General features: G+C 44.3%; 1 protein-coding gene across 5 annotated transcripts in view; it reads right to left on the bottom strand.

The window, feature by feature from the left end:
• Positions 1-21,159, bottom strand: part of LOC126458580 (lethal(2) giant larvae protein homolog 1) — a 354,490-nt gene that overhangs the window by 146,489 nt on the left and 186,842 nt on the right. For all 5 annotated transcript variants that reach the window (XR_007585663.1, XM_050095715.1, XM_050095712.1 and 2 more), the window contains exon 11: positions 955-1,107. Coding sequence is in view for 4 of the 5 variants with exons in the window: in XM_050095715.1 (XP_049951672.1) it covers positions 955-1,107 (153 nt within the window). In the remaining variant the exon portion in view is untranslated. The remainder of the gene's footprint in view (positions 1-954; positions 1,108-21,159) is intronic.

Raw genomic sequence — 21,159 nt, 5'->3', positions numbered from 1 at the left:
TGCCCCATAGCCTCCCAGTGCTGAACCTGGAGGCAGTCACATCACACCTCCATCTAGTTCCTGCAGGGTCTGCCAAACAGTGTTCTTCCCTCCTCCCACCTGTACGCCATTATCTCTTCACCACCTCCTACACATTGCTGCTTTTGTTCAATGTGTCAGTTGCACTCCAGTCCGAGCTGCCAGAGATGGCAATCATGTGTGTGAGGAGTGCTTGCTTGCTTCTGTGAATGAATGTGTGCATTGTCTGCTTTCTGAAGAGGGCTTTGGCTGAAAGCTGAATGTGTAACAGTCTCTTCACTGTGGAATACATTTATAAGGGCCCATTCCCCCTCACCCCCCTACCTAATTAAGATAGGCTCCATGGAAAGAAAAAAACTTGGGAGATTTTCAAGATAATTCATGGGATTTCAGCGTAACAGCCCAGAGAACTGTGGTAAGTTTAATAATCCTGCCACAAAAATTTGTATTTTACACAGTATTCGATGTTTAAATATATATTACCCCTGCAGTTTTTTTCAGACTTCCTTTTGAGAAATATTTATAAACCCTTATTGTTTAAAGTGAGTATGTAATGTGCCCAGGGACATTCATTTTCAGTGTACAACTGAATTTCTCATGAGTTTTATTGATAAATGGTAGCAAATGTATGGTTTTATCGGTTGGATGGTTTTTGACTGATCCACAACGCAAAGAATTTATCAATGGCAACTGACAGTTCTTGCACTCCCCAAGATAAACTACCACTTACAGTTGCTTCTATGATAAATGATTTTCTGTTCATTTTCTAACAAAATTTCAACAGGGTAGGACAATTTCTTAGTGACATGCATGCTTCTGTTGACCATATAATATTCGCATCCAATAAATAAAAAAATTATTATTCTTTTAGACAAAATAAGATCGGTCGCTCGCAGTGTCACAAGGAATCTATTTTCAACATCACAGGATACTTACATTGACTTCTGTTTCCAATGTATCAGATCCTATTTTTGCTACAATTACAGCTCCTGCCGTTCCCGCCACAGCAAGGGTGCCAGAAAATGGACACAGTGCTACCTTCTTCACAGCCAAGCGAGGATCATCCGAGTAGGGATCAAATGTTCCAACCTGAAAAATAATTGAGAATCCTGCCTCAGTGGAAACTGGATCAGAACTAATTTATGGTTGTGAAATAATGGAATTTTTCTAGACAAGTAACATGTAATTTTTAGTATGAAGGAAACTGGGAGATGTACGAGACTGATTCAATTTTTCCCCATGTAAACAAAAAAACCAAAATAAATTACCAACCAAGTATTAGCGTTGGGAACCAAGGGCTACATCACTTATAAGAGCCATAGTAATGTAAATAGTAATGAGAGAAAGATGATGATATCTAAACAGAGATCTGACATTCACAGTTCAAAAACTGATATACTCGTACAGAACTGGTCATAAAATTGGAACACTTGGAAGGTAAGTAAATATAGAAATTTTAATTACAGTGCATATACATTATATGGAGAAGAATGTATGATTAAATTTGTAGGTGAGCTGGGCATCAAATCAACACGAGGTTAAATGACAGATACAGGTATGCCATTTAATGCTGCCACAATTCATCAATCACAGTTGCTGGTAAGTGGTGACATGCCAGTCTCTCAACAACCCACTAGTTTTCAACGAATGAGTGATCTAGAGAACTTGCTGGCTATGGCAAGACTGACACCTTCTGCATCCAGCACAGGCAATATGCGGTCTTGCATTATGCTGCTGTAAGATAACACCAAAAAGACAAAATATAGGGCACAGCTACTGGCCTTCATACATGAGAAATGTAAATATCTGCTGTCCACATTTCCCACTACATGAACCAGAGGTGATTCCATTGTGCATCCAATGGCACCCCACACACTAATGCCAGATGCTGGGTTCATATGACTGACTGACTGACTGACAATGATGAACACCATCTCGCAAGGTTCCTTCTCCTTAGAGCATTCATTCACATGTTGATAAGCTCATCATGATGCAGTACACACAATGGGGACTCATCTGAAAAGATGACAGAGTGCCTCTCCTGTGTACAGTGCTGTTGTTGGAAGCGCTACTATCAGCATGCCTCTCCGCTGGCCTGCTGGCATGTCACACGAAGCTACAACAATGGTCATCAGTAATAGTATGCTTCAGGATGTTCAGCAGAGTAATTTTTTTCCACTTTATGTACAATATTTCAGTGATCTACCCGGTGGTCAGGTGCTGTGAGTTGTGCTACTAAGCTTACTCGCTGTATGTGCTTCAACCTTTGTTGGTCTTTCACTGCTATTTATAGCAGAGTTCCACTCCGATGCCGACTACACCCTTTTGTTTTTCAAAGCCCGCACTGCTGTTCCATTAAGTGTACATTCACTTAGTGTTTCTCAGCTCTTGTAGATATGACAGCAGGTGAGATCTTTATAAGCCGACTACTGGACCCTGTGACTTAAATTGAAATCTTTGTCCCAGTTTACCAGTTTCTGTGACATCTTTACTTTGATAAACTACTTAGTTACACCGTCCCAGAAACTTGGCATTCACACCACAGTATTGGCCTCAATTTTAATTTCATGTTATGTTCAGGACAGCACGGCGACAGCTGTTTTCCCGATTGTTTTAATTGGATGTGTTGCTGATTTCCTTGCGTATCTCCTCGACGATTCAGATAATCTGCCCCACATAAGACAGGCCACACTCACATGTAATTCAGTACACAATTGGCTTTTGGAAATCCAGATAATCTTAACATTATGAAGAATATGCTTTTATCTTTGTTGGCAGGACTGAAATGCAATGGATGCTATGTATCCTCACAAGCCTACTGATCTTTATGGATATTGGCCACGATAGTATTACTGGCAACGAACACGTTGTTAGGTTAGCCAGGACAGGGGAAACCACTTGATTTTTTACATCGGAACCTGTCATAACTACCACCAAGGTGTTGACAAAATCTAAACTAAGTGGCAGGATCGGAGGCAGCACACAGAACTAGTGGCTAAGACCCAACAACAGAAACATAGTATGTTAACTACTCCAGAATCATATTTACATAGAAGTTCTGCAATCCTGGTCTTGAACAGGAGGTAGATTGAATTTCTGGCAGATTTAATGACCAGCTATCTAAATGACAGGAAGTGCAAAATGGCTAAGCAGGGATGGCTAGAGGACAAATGTAAGGATGTAGAGGCTTATCTCACTAGGGGTGGGATAGATACTACCTACAGGAAAATTAAAGAGACCTTTGGAGAAAAGAGAACCACTTGTATGAATATCAAGAGCTCAGATGGAAACCCAGTTCTAAGCAAAGAAGGGAAAGCAGAAAGGTGGAAGGAGTATATAGAGGGTCTATACAAGGGCAATGTACTTCAGGACAATATTATGGAAGGGGAAGAGGATGTAGATAAAGATGAAATGGGAGATATAATACTGCGTGAAGAGTTTGACAGAGCACTGAAAGATCTGAGTCGAAACAAGGCCCCGGGAGTAGACAACATTCCATTAGAACTACTGACAGCCTTGGGAGAGCCAGTCCTGACAGAACTCTACCATCTGGTGAGCAAGATGTATGAGACAGGAAAAATACCCTCAGACTTCAAGAAGAATATAATAATTCCAATCCCAAAGAAAGCAGGTGCTGACAGATGTGAAAATTACCGAACTATCAGTTTAATAAGTCACAGCTGCAAAATACTAACACGAATTATTTACAGACGAATGGAAAAACTGGTAGAAGCCAACCTCGGCGGAGATCAGTTTGGATTCCGCAGAAATATTGGAACACGTGAGGCAATACTGACCCTATGACTTATCTTAGAAAATAGATTAAGGAAAGGAAAACCTACATTTCTAGCATTTGTAGACTTAGAGGAAGCTTTTGACAATGTTGACTGGAATACTCTCTTTCAAATTCTAAAGGTGGCAGGGGTAAAATACAGGGAGCGAAAGGCTATTTACAATTTGTACAGAAACCAGATGGCAGTTATAAGAGTCGAGGGACATGAAAAGGAAGCAGTGGTTGGGAAGGGAGTGAGACAGGGTTGTAGCCTCTCCCCAATGTTATTCAATCTGTATATTGAGCAAACAGTAAAGGAAACAAAAGAAAAATTCGGAGTAGGTATTAAAATCCATGGAGAAGAAATAAAAACATTGAGGTTCGCCAATGACATTGTAATTCTGTCAGAGACAGCAAAGGACTTGAGGACTTGGAAGAGCTGTTGAACGGAATGGACAGTGTCTTGAAAGGAGGATATAAGATGAACATCAACAAAAGGAAAACGAGGATAATGGAATGTAGTCGAATTAAGTCGGGTGATGCTGAGGGAATTAGATTAGGAAATGAGACACTTAAAGTAGTAATAGAGTTTTGCTATTTAGGGAGCAAAATAACTGATGATGGTCGAAGTAGAGGGGATATAAAATGTAGACTGGCAATGGCAAGGGAAGCGTTTCTGAAGAAGAGAAATTTGTTAACATCGAGTATAGGTTTAAGTGTCAGGAAGTTGTTTCTGAAAGTATTTGTATGGAGTGTAGCCATGTATGGAAGTGAAACATGGAGGATAAATAGTTTGGACAAGAAGAGAATAGAAGCTTTTGATTGCAGTGCTACAGAAGAATGCTGAAGATTAGATGGGTAGATCACATAACCAATGAGGAGGTATTGAATAGAATTGGGGAGAAGAGGAGTTTGTGGCACAACTTGACAAGAAGAAGGGACCGGTTGGTAGGACATGTTCTGAGGCATCTAGGGATCACAAATTTAGCATTGGAGGGCAGCGTGGAGGGTAAAAATCGTAGAAGGAGACCAAGAGATGAATACACTAAGCAGATTCAGAAGGATGTAAGTTGCAGTAAGTACTGGGAGATGAAGATGCTTGCACAGGATAGAGTAGCATGGAGAGCTGCATCAAACCAGTCTCAGGACTGAAGAAGACAACAACAACAACAACAACAACAACAACAACAATAATCTAAACATGATGGAAATGGGGTAAGGATTACCTACGTGTAGACTGTGGTGGCATGGATGGAACCTCATCACATTTAATTTTCCACTGTGAAGCACTGGAGGACAAAATATATGAAATATTTGGGTGATTAATTCCTGAAGCAGTTTTGTCTAACAAATACTGCAAATAAACTTAGTTTCGATGTAGGCAGTGAGGCTGACCCCACTGTTGTTTTGTCTTCCTGATTAAATCAAACCAAACAAAATCAAATCAATTGGGCAAGGATAATGTAGATAAGCAATTCCTGGATTCTTTTTGTCTGTCGTAACCTCTTTCTCTGGCATTCTTGACTGACCACTCAGTTTGATGATCTGAGTATACATTCCCTTGGAACACTATTCATAGGTGCTGCAATTCTTTGGTGAGGCTCTCCTTGTCTGAAAGTGTTTGAAACAAAGACATTACAATCTGCCAAGTTCAAAGTGTTCCATTTATGGGCTCGTCATCATAGGCAATAACAGTCGACCCATTGTCACGTCATGTGTTTGTTCATAATATTTTCTGACAAACAGGAAATAAGCTGATGTGAGAACAAGCATAAAATTTCAGTAAATGAGTAGCAGTGCCACCAAAACTACACAGCCTTTGTAAAGTACACAAAGAAGGGATTCTTCTAAGACTCATTGTTAGGAAGACAAGCACACCTATGCACCGACGACTAAAATACCTGAAATGTATTCTCAGCTAATATGTGGGAAAGTCTGGACACCAAATTTACAACTTTGCTCCATTTGTAAATGGTCTCAGTCAATTGTGGCTCGAAGGTATAGGCATAATGGACAGTTTCAATTTTAATTCCCCCTTTATCAGAGCCCCATTTTCTGAGTCCACTTAACTTATCATGGAAAAATTTGAAAATTGTTTCAATGAGCTTTCCATGTAGGTTCTTGTGTCGGTTGATTTCCTGTTGAAAGGAACATACTATTAATGAACCAATGACAGAAATTTGCAGTCTTATCAGATGTCATGAGACACTAGAATCTGCCAAGTTTGAAAGCTTTCACACAAGGAGAGCCAAGTCGAGAAATTACAACTCTACAAATAATATTCCAAGGAATGGGTAGTCAGCTTGTCAAATTGAGTGGCTGTTGCAGTCAAAATAAAGAATGGTTTTACTTTGGTGTGGAGCCACAGTTATATAAAACTTTTTGGAAAGAAATAGCCACCATTTGACTGTACAACAGGATTTATTCCATGGTCTAGATTTTGGCCTTAGGCCATTATCAAGTGTTACAAGTATTAAAAATCATTAAACTTGAGTAGAGCACAAGTAATGGTAAAAATATGTATCTTTGGTTACATAAGCCAATTTTCTCAAAGTTAAAGGTGAGAACATTACAAAAATGTTCTCACTTAAATAAAAATGAGAGAGAGAGAGAGAGAGAGAGAGAGAGAGAGAGAGAGAGAGAGAGAGAGACAGAGAGAGAGAGAGAGAGAGAGAGAGAGAGAGACAGAGAGAGACCCATAAAAACAAGAGCACAGATAGGTCCTTAAAAGATCAGTCAAGACAAGGCAATGAAACTGAGAAATGGAAAAGAATAAAGAGAATACACAGGTGGGAAGAGCAGAGGCCGGACTGGGCCTCTCAGCAAGGACGGACCACCCTGGGAGGGGGCCTGATGGCCAGTTTGGCTAAACAATCGGCTCGTTCATTTCCCGAAATCCCAACATGACCTGGGGTCCAAACGAAAATGACTGGTCTTGATTGACGTCAGAGACGAGATACTTAATAGCCGTGTAAAGGATGAGCCAGACAATAGGAGATTTTACTTTATTACATGCGCCTCAAACCGGTAACTTCGTTTTCCCATTACGGCCAAGCCACGGCCGGCAGTGTTAGCTGCCTGTAAATTCTTTCGTCCCAAGGTTTAGTAACAGGAAGTCAGCACCGATGAAGGGCACCTTGTTCACGCGCCTCTCTCATGTGCTGACGAGGTAACGCCACCCCAGGCGTCGCTTAGCAGGCAACGCTCTGGAAAGTTCCATGCCACCCGCACGGTTTGCTCGGTCCTGAGCAATCAGGGCGGAGGAAGCCACGTGGTGCGTCGAATATACCCGGCCGCCCGTCGCCGGGCCCGCTCTCTTGTATTCTTGCTCACCCGCGAGTCGGATGCGCGCCCTGTAGCTTTGAACATCCCCCCGCTTCTCCCGGTGCTGCGGCACTGTGGACTTAGTTTTGGCAGACAACCACTTTCGGTAGCTTCGCGAACAATGTTCGCCAAATTGTAAGCTCTGGCTCACCCTCACCTCCCTAGGCCTATGTAGCCCCTTTTCATCATGCTTTAGCCAATAAATGGCCTTTCTCTAAAATTTACACTATTATTCCACAACGCCCACCGCCTGCCCATACCCGCCATCCTGTACAACTGGTGTCAGAAGTGGGATTGCGTTCCCGTAGTGACTTTGTCGCTACACTAAATTTTTCCCGGCAAGACGCCGTACACTTCGCGCATGGAATGCGCCAACCGGCCGCCACGTTTGCTGCACGTGGGCCGTGGCTGCGCCAGTGAACACGCACAGGGCGCGCGCTGCAGTGGGGCAGCCCACGCTAGTCAGCCACATGAGCCGCACGCCGCCGCGCTGCGCGACTGGCCGGGCCGCCGTCAGCCGCCGCCGTCATCCGCCACGCCGCCGCCGCCGCCGCCGCCACCACTGCGTCGCACCGCCTCCATCGCCATGTAAGTCGCCGCGATGCTTACAACTATAGCTTCGACGATCTTCCACCGCTGGATTGAGAATCTTTGTGGCCGTCCTTTTTTTGTAACAATCATTACTTTTTTCTGGTCACTAGCGTCCCATAAAATTGTAAACATGCCGATGGGAACACGAGCGACGGAACGGGATACCCCCGTAGAGGCACCTGCCTCGCAAGACCTGCTCGAGGCCATAAATGCACAAATGCGCCAGTTATTCGCACAAAATCAGGAGCTACTTGAGCAAAACCGCGTCTTGAAACAGACGCTGGAAGCTAGTGCACGAACTTCCATACCTGTGGCTAGCTCCGCCCCTGCAACTAACACTAATTCTGTCTCTAATACAAACGCCACAATTTCTGCTAACATGGCGACTGTAAGCAATTTTCCTGCGGCTGATTTCATTCCCACCTTTTCTGGGAAGTCCCACGAAAATGTGGCTATGTTCTTACAAAATATTCGTGATGTGGGTAGCACGTGTGCCTGGCCGGATGATCTATTGGTCAATGTAGCCAGACTCAAGTTGACAGGGGAAGCCCGAATGTTCATAGAAACGGTGGACGAATTGCGTGACACGCACGAATTTGAAGTATTGGCCCGCAGATTGACTACGCGTTATTCCGATAACGGAGGTACCGCATATTACAGAGATCAATTATCAACCCTTAGGCAGAAGCCTAATGAGGATTTTGATGCCTTTGCAGATCGCATACGAGCAGTGCCTTGTCGTACATATAAGCTAGGCAAAAATGCCAGTGAAAACAGAATTTTGCGCTCAGAAGCAGAAGCGCGTGCAATTGATGCATTTGTTCGCGGTATTGACCCCCGCATCGGAGGAGAAGTCAAAGCTGCCTCCCCCACTTCTCTGTATGAAGCTGTTCGTTTGGCAATGCTACGCGAAGAGGTATTGCGTTTTTGCGCTGCCGCCCCGCGCCCATCGGACCCAGTACCGGTCCCAGCAAAAGAAGTATTTTGTCAGCGTTGTGGGAAGCCCAACCATACGGCAATGCGTTGTCGCGCGCCGTATTGCACTATTTGCCAGACAGTAGGCCATGCTGATAATGTTTGCCCCACAAAGTCACCATTTTCTAATCAGATGCGCGGCCACCGCTGCAACGCGGGGTCGAATCAGGCAAACGCTTGGGGGGCAGGTTCCGCCACCCACCCGCGCCCCCGACAAAAATAATACACCCAGTTAGGACCGAAAAATGTAAAGAGGTGGAACACGTTAGTCTATTTGGCGTACTCGGGAACAAATCAGTTAGAATTTTAGTTGATACTGGTGCTCAAGTTAGTGTATTGTTTGTGGAGAAAAATGATCGAAGGGCGTTACAGCCACCCCGGTACCATATCAGTGGCCTTGGAGAGGAAGTAATTGTCCCTGCAGGTTCGTGTGTAGTGAATCTGCAAATAGACGGTGGTAAATACAGTCAGAGGATGGAGGTAGTGAGGCTAAAGAAGGGTGAATTTGACATCATACTAGGGAATGACTTCCTGCACCGTTATCAGGGGATAGTGGATTATCGAACGCGAACTGTGCAGTTCGGCGAAGCAATTCACGATTTGGCAGTGCGCACCCCCGTCAGACGCGAGGGAGCTGCGAAAGGCGCCGTTCACAGTCTCCCATAAAACCGCAGATGTGGGCGATAAAAACCACTGACCCTGTGAGGATAAAAGGCGGAAGTGGAAAGATTCTCCGGATAGATGTCAAAAATCAAGAACGCCCCAAGACAGACATTCTGGTTGACCCGCTCACCCAGAATGATGTTTTAGATCGTCAGTCAGTACATATAAAGAGAAGTATCTGCCGACCGGAGAGGAGACAGAAGGGTTTTGCGATACCAGTAAGTATAGATAATTTTGGTGTAGAAGATGTTGTGATACCGAAGGGTACTATTGTTGCCAGTGGTCAGGAAATTTTTGAGGAAATAAGAGGAGCTGAGAAGCAGCGAAATAAAGATAAGAAAGGAAGGAAAGGAAAGAAATGTTCACTTAGAGAAGTGCGATATGTCGCGTCGACGATAAGGAGTCAGTTAGAAGAGAAGTTAGGTCATTTAAATAGTGAGGAGAAAAGGATGTTGCAGCCAGTATTAGAGGAATTTTCGTGGTTGCTTGAAGAGAGGCAGTTTCTACCGGCTACGGATTTGGTTCAGCACGAAATTCCGACCGGAGAAGCTCGGCCAATTGCACAAAAACCTTACCATATACCATATCATTTGCAGTCTGTAGTTGAAGATACGATTCAGCAGCAATTAGCTGCAGGAATCATACAACCCTCCTCGAGTGCGTGGGCGTCCCCCGTGGTCATTGTGCCAAAGAAATCAGTAAATGGGGAGAAAGCCTATCGCCTATGTGTCGATATGCGGGCAGTAAATCGGGTAACGACACCAGACACATATCCGTTACCGCGCATTGATGAAACATTGGACCGATTGGGCAACTGTAAGTATTTTACCACCCTTGATTTGCGTTCTGGGTACCATCAGACCCCTGTTGCACCCCAGGACCGCCATAAAACTGCTTTTGTTGTACCTACAGGATTGTATGAATTTGTAAGGATGCCATTTGGATTGAGAAACGCCCCTGCCACTTTTCAAAGATTTGCAGACTTGCTGCTGCGTGGGTTGAAACCTACAACCTGCTTGGTGTACTTAGATGACATTATTCTTTTTTCTAAAACGATAAAAGAACATGCAGAAAGACTGAGGGATGTTTTGCAAAGGTTAAAAGGAGCTCATTTGAGTGTAAAATTAGAAAAGTGTGCTTTCGCCCAGTCACAAGTACAATATTTAGGTCATATAATAAGTGGAGAAGGTGTCAAACCGGACCCCCGTTTGACCACCGCAGTAAAGGAATTCCCAACACCGACAAATGTCAAAGAACTACAGTCATTTTTAGGCCTTGCAAACTACTACAGACGTTTCGTGAATAATTATGCCACTCTTGCTAAGCCCCTGACTAATTTATTGAAAAAAGGAGTTAGTTTTATTTGGACCAAAGAATGTGATAAAGCTATGCAACAAATTCAACATGTTTTAACTAGAGCCCCTGTACTAGCGTACCCGGATTTTGAAAAACCATTCATACTGGCAGTGGACGCCTCAGATTATGCTGTAGGAGCCATCCTGTCACAAGAGATAGATGGCGAAGAACGACCAATTGGTTATGCGTCTCGACAGCTTAATAAAGCAGAGTCAAATTACAGCACAACTGAGAAGGAACTACTAGCACTCATGTTTGGTGTAACTTATTTCCGATGTTATTTGTATGGGAGAAAATTCACTGTCATCACTGATCACGCCGCGTTACAGTGGATGTTGAGCTTAAAAGACCCTAGTAGTAGGCTAACTCGTTGGGCTTTGAATTGAGCGAATTTGAGTATGAGGTGAAACACAAACCGGGCAAGTTACATCAAAACGCCAACGCATTAAGCCGAAAGGTCAGAGTGATCGTAGCTAATGACGTTTCTATTGAAGAATTAAGGGAGGCACAGCAAAGAGACGTCGAATGTCAGAAATATGTGGCTTTGCCTGAATTTTCCGTTGAAGATGGAATTTTATATCGAAAGACCCACTTGGGTAAACAGGCAGTAATCCCGAAAGAATTATGTTCCAAGATTATCGCACAGTGTCACGATAGCCTGCAGGCATGTCATAACGGCCTTTGCGCCACAAACTGCCGAATAGCCGCCCGTTATTTCTGGGCAGGAAGACGGAAAGACGTGCAAAAGTATATACAAAATTGTCTACCTTGCGTTAAGAGGTCCTTGCCACCTAGAACGAAAGTGCCTTTACAGCAGGTACCAGAAGCCACTTATCCCTGGGCAGTAGTAGCAGCAGATATTGTCGGTCCTTTCCCTGTGAGCCCCCAAAATAATCGGTATATTCTGTCCCTTATAGATCATTTCTCTAGGTTCTTGATTCTCATTCCTATACCAGATATGTCCGCTGAAACAGTAGCGCGTGCTTTTGTCACCCATTTGGTGTTACCATACGGAAGCCCTGAAGCTGTACTCACAGACCAGGGTACGAATTTCATGTCTGCAGTGTTTACCGAAGTTTGTCGGTTATTGCAAATTAAAAAGTGGCGAACGACGCCGTTCCACCCAAAAGCGAACGGACGCCTGGAGCGAGTCCACCGCACCGTTATGCGTATGCTGTCTTACTATGTTAATAAACATCATTCTCACTGGGACAAGTATGTTCAATACGTTACGTCAGCATATAACAGCCGTGTCCATGAAGCTACAGGGTACTCACCTTATGAAGCAGTATATGGCCGCCCTATGAATTCGCCTTTTGAAATTGACAAACTGCCCCCTGGAATTAAATCCAAAGATGTGAAAGGTCTAGCTCGACGTCTAAAATCCATTTGGAAAAAAGTAAGAGGGAACAATGCCCGAGCCACCGCCCAACAGTTAAAGAGAAGTAATCAAAAAGCAAAAATGCCTGAGTACAAGGTAGGAGACCTAGTTATGTTGAGCAATCCAGTAGTAAAAAAGGGAAGAACTAAAAAGTTTACACCTACTTATGAAGGACCGTACCGTATCATCCGGCTTACTTCACCAGTAAATGCGGAAATTCAGTTAGTGGAACGCACAGTGATCGTTCATTTTGACAGATTGAAACTGTATAAAGGACCCAAGCCACCCCCACCTAACAGTGAAACCGGGCCTATTACACCAGTAGTTCCACCCAAAAAAGCAAGAAAGAAGGTAATACAACCGCCTAGACAGCAACGTAGATATGCTCTAAGGTCAAACCCCTATGATTTGCTTTCCTGAATGTAGGTCTGGAATGGTATGTAAACAGTTGGAAAAGTCCTGCACGCAGCAAGAGAATTAATGGACGGAAAACACCGTCGTTACTATACCTTTAATTAAGTTGTGCATGTTAATAATCGGAAAACACCGTCGTTACTATACCTTTAATTAAGTTGTGCATGTTAATAATAAGTAGACATAAGAATTGGCAGCCACTGGCAACTGGTAATAGAATTTATGACGTCACATGTTAATGGAAGTGATTGAAGTTATGTAATCATTTTGTTATTTAACGTCTCAAGTAATGTTATCGTAGCAGTCGAGAATTAAAAACACAAACATTCTTTAATCATGGAATTAAGGGGAAAGTTGTCCTTGTCAAAAGAACACGTAGAGAAAGAATCAGTTACTCTTGTATATGTTAATTTAGTGGATAGTGCACGAACACAGGTATTAAAGCTTGACCCTAAAAACATGATAGTAACAGTCCTTCGTAACTACCAGTAGATCAATGACTACATGCTGCCGTCTACCTGTCCTTTGAAATACGCCCTATTACATGTATCTTTTGCTAAATGATCATACAACGATAAAAACATGAATAAATACGTCCAAGTTAAACAACCAATATGTTACTCTAAAGTAAAAGGAGTCTTCCTCAAGTGCTGTTTATTGTTTTCATGATGTGATGTTGAACAGACAACAAGGTAAGTTTCTTTTGGTACCACGTATTTCTGTATATTAAATACCACGGAAGGAGTCACGTAAATACCGCCACTGTTGATTACAGCTGTTCACATGCGCCGAGCCCTGCCCCTCCCTGTCAGCTGGCGACGCGGCCCCCTTCCCTCCCCGCCTTACAGGCTGCCGAGAGAGAGCGGCCATTGCAGTTCCCCCTTCCCCACCCACCGCCTCTGTCCTTGGTGCGTGCAGCATCTGCACCTCTCCCCTCGCCGCTCCTCAGCATCCAACCATCGCCCTGCAGGCCACGTGCCCCAGCCACGCTACACATTCACACATTCGTACATTGCAGTTTAAACAGCAAACCTAAAGGGATGGTTATAGAAATAAAATCACCAGCTTAATATTGCCCTACAGATTTTATTAGTCTTATCTAAAGACGGGAATCTATGTGTATTGTCTATTTGAATTTTCAGTATGGAACAAAAATCGTGAGAGAGAACTTTTCCTGGTACGCATTGTCTAAACCATCAGGATTAGTAAATGTTGGAATTTCAGATCGATCTCCGGCTATGTTGTATCACCACCACGGTTAATAAACAGATCTATATGGCGTCAAGAAAGCCGGCACTTGCCGCTATATCTGTCCTGTAAACGACCGCTGTGTGGGAAACGCGTTAGCCAAGGAGTTGGGTTTGGAATGCCATTGCAAAATATAGTTTATATAGAAGCCTAACACCTGCCATTTACCTAAATTTTGAAGAACAGAGTGTTTAAGTAAAATAGTTGTAACCCGATAGTTTTGTGACCTCTAGCGATTGAAGTTATTAGAGTCCCTTAGAAAAGAACATTCTCCATGCATAACTGTCGTGAACAAGGTGCCCTTCATCGGTGCTGACTTCCTGTTACTAAACCGTGGGACGAAAGAATTTACAGGCAGCTAACACTGCCGGCCGTGGCTTGGCCGTAATGGGAAAACGAAGTTACCGGTTTGAGGCTCATGTAATAAAGTAAAATCTCCTATTGTCTGGCTCATCCTTTACAGCCGTAACCAGCGTGTGAGGCGAGTAGCACTGGTCTATAGCCTGAAGGCTGATAAGAGAGATACTATAGATTAGGATACTCATGCCACTACAAGAACGAACATGGCTAAGGACTAGTTTAATGGCCATCAATTCAGCACTGAAGACACTGCAGACGTTTGGCACAAAGAGGAGCTAACTGCACCATGTGTGTGTATATGCAAAGCCTGTTTGTCCATCGACTGTTGAGTCATTGGTGAATACCACTTCTGAACTCTGTCATGTTTCAAGGGCAGCCAAGAAAAGATGGCTAAAAATTGTGGGGTCAACAGAATCTTTTGGACCAATGGACACTTCAAGACAAATACAAGATCGTGGCACAAGGCTTGGGGGCAGATGCAACGTCTCCCTGGCAAGAGGTGACAATGAAGGGAGTTGTATTTCTGAACAGACACACAGTAGGTATGCAGCAATTTTAAACCCAGTTTGGGGTCGCTGTGGTGTGAGGTGGAGCTCCATTCCAGGGAAAAGGACATGATAGTTGGAGTGTTCCGGGACACTATGAATATGTATAATGTAATTCAATAGCTGTTGTTGGTGCCTGATAGGTGATGGAGGGATTCCAGCCTCAATTAGTAGGCTATTCCCAAGGCTAGTTTGGAAGGCTCGTCGCACATTTGACTCCACAATGATGAATGGGGTTCAGTATCAGCAGTGCAGATGGTGATGATGAAACATATGCAAGACTGATCTTCAATTCCTGGCTGACGTGGATTTCCCGCCTTTGTCATCTTAAGCGAAAGTGCTGGTGACACCTCAATACATTTTGCTGCCTCACTAACGCTAACTGTGGTGCGTATTACTTTACCTTCTTGTGCCTCTACAAAGCCTTGATTCTGTCCAGTCTTGATTATTCAAGGTGGGACAGAATCAGGGCTTTGTAGAGCCAAAAGAGGGTACAGCAATCTGTACTCCAGTTAGCGATTCTGAGGCAACAAAATATATGGAGGTGTCACCAGCACTTTCACTTAAGATGTGAAAGGCAGGGAAGCCACGTCAGTAGAGAATCGAAGGCCAGTCCCAAAAAGCGGTGTGTCTCAACTACAAGAAGTAATTCAACACCTGGGGGTGAATGAGCAGTACAATGGTGACAGAAGTGCATGACATGAGACTTTGTAGCTGTAATCTGAAAGCCATGGGTGAGAGTCCATGATGCGCCTTTTGTATAGTGTCCTGTAGGCGACACACAGCAATGCCAATGCTAGATGAGCAATAATAAAAGCAAGAATGCAAGAATCATCAGCTTGACCATCGATGGTCATCAGAAAGAGGATGACAATCAGCACCAAGTACTGCAGAACCCCGTTCTCTTGAATATGGGGTACTGAGTGAAGCCCTCACTTGAACCCAGAGCAGTGCAACAAGAAGTTCCTCACAACAATTGGGAGAGACCCCTCTCATATTACATATTAAGGATACGGTGACGCCACATGTCATAAGACCTCTGTAGCTCGAAAAAGAAAGCGATGAGGTGCTGATGACATGCAAAGACCATCCGGATGGCGGGCTCCAGGTGAACCAAATTATCTGCACTGGAGTGGCCTTTGCAAAAACTGCCCTGAGATGCAGACAAAAGGCCCCGAGACTCACCATGCACTCGAGTAACTTATAGAGAATGTCGGTAAGGGTAACAGGGCAATAAATGTCCATGTGTTCATCCTTAGTCGGTTTTTACCCACTTTCAGTACTGGAACTATCACACTTTATTGCCACTGAGATCGGAATTCACCCTCTTTCCAGAGCTGATCAAGGAGGACAAGGATGTGATGCTGACAATCCACTGAGAGGTATTTCAGCATTTGGTTGAGGATGTGGTCTGGCCCTGGGTCCATATCAGGGTAATGGGCTAGGGCACTGGAGAGTTCCTATTCACTGAATGGAGCATTATATGGCTCCGAGTGACAGGTAGTAAAAGATAAGCACATTCACTCCACCTGCTGTTTTAAGAGCCAAAAGATGGGGTGGTAGTTCTCAGACACAGATGCATGAGCATAAAGCTGAGCAAAATGTTTGGTGACAGCATCTGAATCAACATAAACAGCATCATCTAAGGAAATACTTGATACACCTGCAGGGGACTGGAAGCTGTAGAGGCATCTAATCTTTGCCAATATCTGCGATGTAGAGGTACATTATCTAATGGTGCAAACGTACTGCTCCTAGGATTCTTGCTTTTGTCACTTTATGAGGTAGCAGATGCAGGCACAGAGCTGTTTAAGGGCAGTGAGGTGCTCCATCGAAGGGTGTTGCTTATGGTGCTGGAGGGCCCGCCTACATTCTCTAACAGCCACAGCGATCTCTGGGGTCCACCAGGGTACCGTCTTTCAAATGGTGGGAAGGGGGTCCAAGGAAAAGGGGATGGCTTGGCTGGCTGTCACAAGAGTTGCCACCACTGTATGTTGAACAGCCACAACGATACCGCCTTGCAATGGGGAGCTAAGGGCGACAGCAGTGGTGAACCCATCCCAATCAGTATTACAGAGAACCCTTCTGGGTGAGCATCCAGGGGACCAATGCTGAGGGAGGGACAGGTAGATCAGAAAGTGATCACTACCATACACGTCACTGTGGATGTTCCAGTGGACACATGGTAGAAGATCAGGGCTGCAAAAGGAAAGCTCAATGGCTGTATAAGTTTCCATGTGCCACGCTGAAGTGTGTGGGGGCACCAAGAGTTCAAGAGGCAAAGATCGCGCTGTGCCAGTAAAGTTTTGATGTCTTTACCACAAGCAGTGATGACCGTTCAACCCCGCAAAGGATTATGGGCATTGAAGTCGCTCAACACTAGGAAAGGGGGGAGCTGAGAGTGTAATGCGCACAGCATATCCTGGGACACGAAATCATTGGGGAGGGAGATAAATATTACAGATGGTAAATCCTGATGTGCCCTCACCTGAACAGCCACCGCCTCCAGAGGTGTATCAAGAAGCTCAAAGTCACTATATATATGGAGTCCAGCACATATGTACAAACTCCACCCGACGCCCCCTCATACTCGGTTTGATTCTTAAAATAAAGTCGTTAGCCACTAAGGGCAGGGGTCTGAGTTGCTCGACACCACATATTGTGGATGGCAATACAGAATGCAGGGTAAATTCTTAAAATCTCCGTAATCCATAACAATTCCACTGGAGGGTTAGGCTGTCTCAATACTGTGGGGGCATGAAACGACCAGGAGGGGGGAGGGCAGGTTATGACGCAGTACATGAGCTGCCACCAGTTGAGACGTCAGCGATCCACTGAAATGGGTTCTATGTCACAGAAGGAGTACATGTAGAGTCTGGTGGTGTGTGGGCCACCGGAGTTTCCTCAGTCTCAGAGGACTTCCTTTTTGCCGTTCTGAAGGTTTCCTGAACTGGTTTCAGGGACAGAGGAAGTATGAGAAATTTGGTGGCAAGCATCCTGTCATTCCTTCAGTCACCAGCTTGTGACTGGCTGTAGACCAGTAGAAACTGTGGTAGGGGATAGCCCCAAGGAATGCCTTCTTGCCGGCCGGAGTGCCGTGCGGTTCTAGGCACTGCAGTCTGGAACCGAACGACTGCTACGGTCGCAGGTTTGAATCCTGCCTCAGGAATGGATGTGTGTGATGTCCTTAGGTTAGTTAGGTTTAATTAGTTCTAAGTTGTAGGCGACTGATGACCTCAGAAGTTAAGTCGCATAGTGCTCAGAGCCATTTGAATGCCTTCTTAGCTAGAGAATCCAGAGGAGGATGAGGTGCCTCCTGCTGGGGGATAGGGATCAGTGCCCCGGCTGGTGGGGAACCAATGCTTCTGAAGTGGGTGCATTGGAAGCAACAGAAGAGGCCCCCAACCACCTTGGGTGGGTGGGAGGGGGGGGGGGGGGGGTGCACACATTAATGGGCAGCCCTGGGTGCCCACTGTAAGAGACGCAACAGAGGAAAGCACAGTCAACAGAGAAGGTGACAAGGTTGCAGCTGTAGCAGAAGATTGTGTCATTTGAACGGGATTAAGATGCTCAGACTTTTTTCTGTAATCGTTTGATATTTGAGCTTGTCCAGGGTTTTACAGAGCCTGGATTTTCTTCTCACACTTAAAAATGGACCAATCTGGAGAGCAGGGAGAATGGAGCTCGCCACAGTTTACACAGATGAAGGGAGGGATACAAGAAACTTTCGTGTGCAACAGAGTCCACATTCCCTGTAGACATGGGTAACGGTGCAATGGGAAAACAGACTTCTGAACTTCATACACTAAGCATCTCACAGGGTAAGGAATATAGTGTTTCATGTCATGCCAGTAGACCATCACCTTGACCTCAGGCACCATGTCACTCTCAAAAGACAAGATATAGGACCTGGTATCAACTGTTTTCCCTTGGTTCCCTATGGACACGATGGATGAAGTGCACATCCCGTCACTCTAAGTTGGCCCACAGCTCACTGTCAGATTGCAAAAGAAGATCATGATGACTTGGACCATATTGAGACTCTTGTGGGGAGTGACAGTCATGGGAATGTCACCCAACTTTTCAAAAGAGAGCAGCGTCTGTGACTGGGCAGGACATGACCTTTTAATCAGAAGGGAACCACTCTTCATCTTACAGATGGCTGCAACTTCCCCATATTTATCTGCCATGTGCTCAACAAAAAACAAAGGCTTTGTGGCCAACATGTGTCCCCATTGGTCTTGGTACAGGCATTGGGGGAGCATTTATCTCCTTGTTGTTTAGTCCTACATTCCTCTCATGGCATGGAAGGGAAGCGAACATGTTGAGATTGCACACTGTTGCACTGGAAGAGGTCTTTCCATTTGAAGACACTGCTGTGGCCATGTGACCTCCAGCAGGAGCAAATTTAAGTTGCGTCACAAGCAAACTATCCGCCATGGTGCCACCCGCTCCGAACGGAGGCTCTCCCCATGGGTGCCATCCAGCCTCAGCAATGGCTACCTGGCCAGTAATCTGTTGCTGGGAGTCCCTGTACCACAGTTATTATGAGCACAAACTCTTGCATGCATGGGCAGTACAGGCACCAGCAGTGTGATCCCTGTGCGGTCAGTTGACTACTGTCGTGCAGGTACTTGACGTGCATAATGTAATGTACATAAGGTATCAAAATATAATTTAAAATTGAAGGCAGAAGAATATCTCATTTCATTCTCAAGTAATTGGGTTTCATATACATAGGACAGTTGCAAGCAACGCACCCATTTACGCCCTTGTGGTCATTAAAATCATTATATCTCAAACTATGCAAGATATATAAACCAGGTTTTTTGCAAATTATGACACACAATGAGGCACAGATGTTGTATGATGAATACTCAAAATCTTTTTATTCGCTGAGATCTGAAAGTAACTCATCTGCAACAGTGAAAGTTTGGTGGCTCAAGGCGCACTGAGATGTCTCTAGCAATTAAGGAAAATCCAAGCAGCTTGCATGTACATGTCCACAGCACATGAGGAACAGCATAGCAGGACATGTATGTACGTCCACAGCTGTGGCAGGGCTAACTGTCTTCAACTTGGTGAAGGTGAGATCTTTGTCAGTTTTGATATGGTGGCACTATTTATGAACATACCTATCACAGGCTCTTTAGACCTAGTAACCCAGTTCTTTTTAAGTGACATTGTTCAGCTAGTTAAGCACACTCTTATGTCTTCTCATTTTCCGTATAACAGCTAGTATTACGATAAGATGGATGGCATTGCAAACCTCTTCATAGAGAATTTCGAGCATGCTGCCTTTGGCGCAGCACCATGAAAGCCTAGTTGTTTCTTTTAATATGCTGACAACACTTTCATCATTTGGCCCCTTGGACATGACAAACTTGACGAGTTCTTGAAATATTTCAACAGCATTAACACTAACATTTAGTTCACAATGGAGGTAGACAAAGACAATGCATTGCCGTTCCTCAAAATCTTCATCAGTCACAAAGAAAATGGATGCCTCAACCACAACATCTATAGAAAACCTACTCACATCAGTCTGTAATTGCATGCCACTAGTCGTCATTACTCAGTATTGAAGTGCACTGTATTACATACATTGGTTCATCGTGCAAGAACAATATCAGATGCTGATAACCTGCCCCCCCCAAGCTGAGCCGCCTATGCATAGACTTCAGGAATATCAAATTGGTCCTCCAGCCTCTGCAAAAATTTGGCAATTACTGAGACTAGTTACAGATGCAGAAGGTCTCAGAATACCTGGGCTCTACAAGATATCTTATTAGAGTGGCCACTCTTATGTCAGACAAATGGTATGCATAGCTGAACAACACAGGAAAGATTAGAGAGGTTTTATCACCTACACTACCCTGAGATATCCACTTTGGTTGAGCAGGAAACACTATTACTATTATTATTACCGGATAAAATTTGACAAAACCTCAAAGGTGGCTTGCACTTACAGCTCCTGGGACTGAGTAAAGAAGCCACTGAAATAAAAATCACCAATAACACCCATAATAGACAGTAGTCTGAAGCTCAGCGTGGTGTGGGATCCAGCAATAGCATGGTTGAAGTGGGCACATCGAACACCAAGTCAACTTATGCTCATATATGGTGAAGCCGCGAGCACCAGTGACATCTTAGCCAGCAGCTAGAGTATAACAATGAGTACCAGCAGCCCACTGACAAGTCATACCATTTTAAAATGGCCAAAGGGTACTTGACAAAAAAACAACCTCTTGTAAGTTTATTCACTTTTTGCAGCTGGTCCCTCCCCTTCAGTTTTATAATCCCGTAACGTCATTCTGGTTCTCTCATTTCAGTTCAATTGAATGGTACACATGTTAAAGACTCTTCTTCCTCATCTTTTTCTCAGTAGTCACTTTTTCCTACTCTATTGGAACCAGGGCTATCTCTGATGAAATATGATACAACCTCAAATTAACGAATTCACTTTTAAGAAAATCCTACATTTAAAGAATATTTTTGTCGGTCATGGTGTA

This window comes from Schistocerca serialis, chromosome 2 (genome assembly GCF_023864345.2).
Source record: "Schistocerca serialis cubense isolate TAMUIC-IGC-003099 chromosome 2, iqSchSeri2.2, whole genome shotgun sequence".
Taxonomy (NCBI): domain Eukaryota; kingdom Metazoa; phylum Arthropoda; class Insecta; order Orthoptera; family Acrididae; genus Schistocerca; species Schistocerca serialis.
Note: the sequence above shows the minus strand (reverse complement) of the source record. Positions and strands in the feature narration are given on the sequence as shown.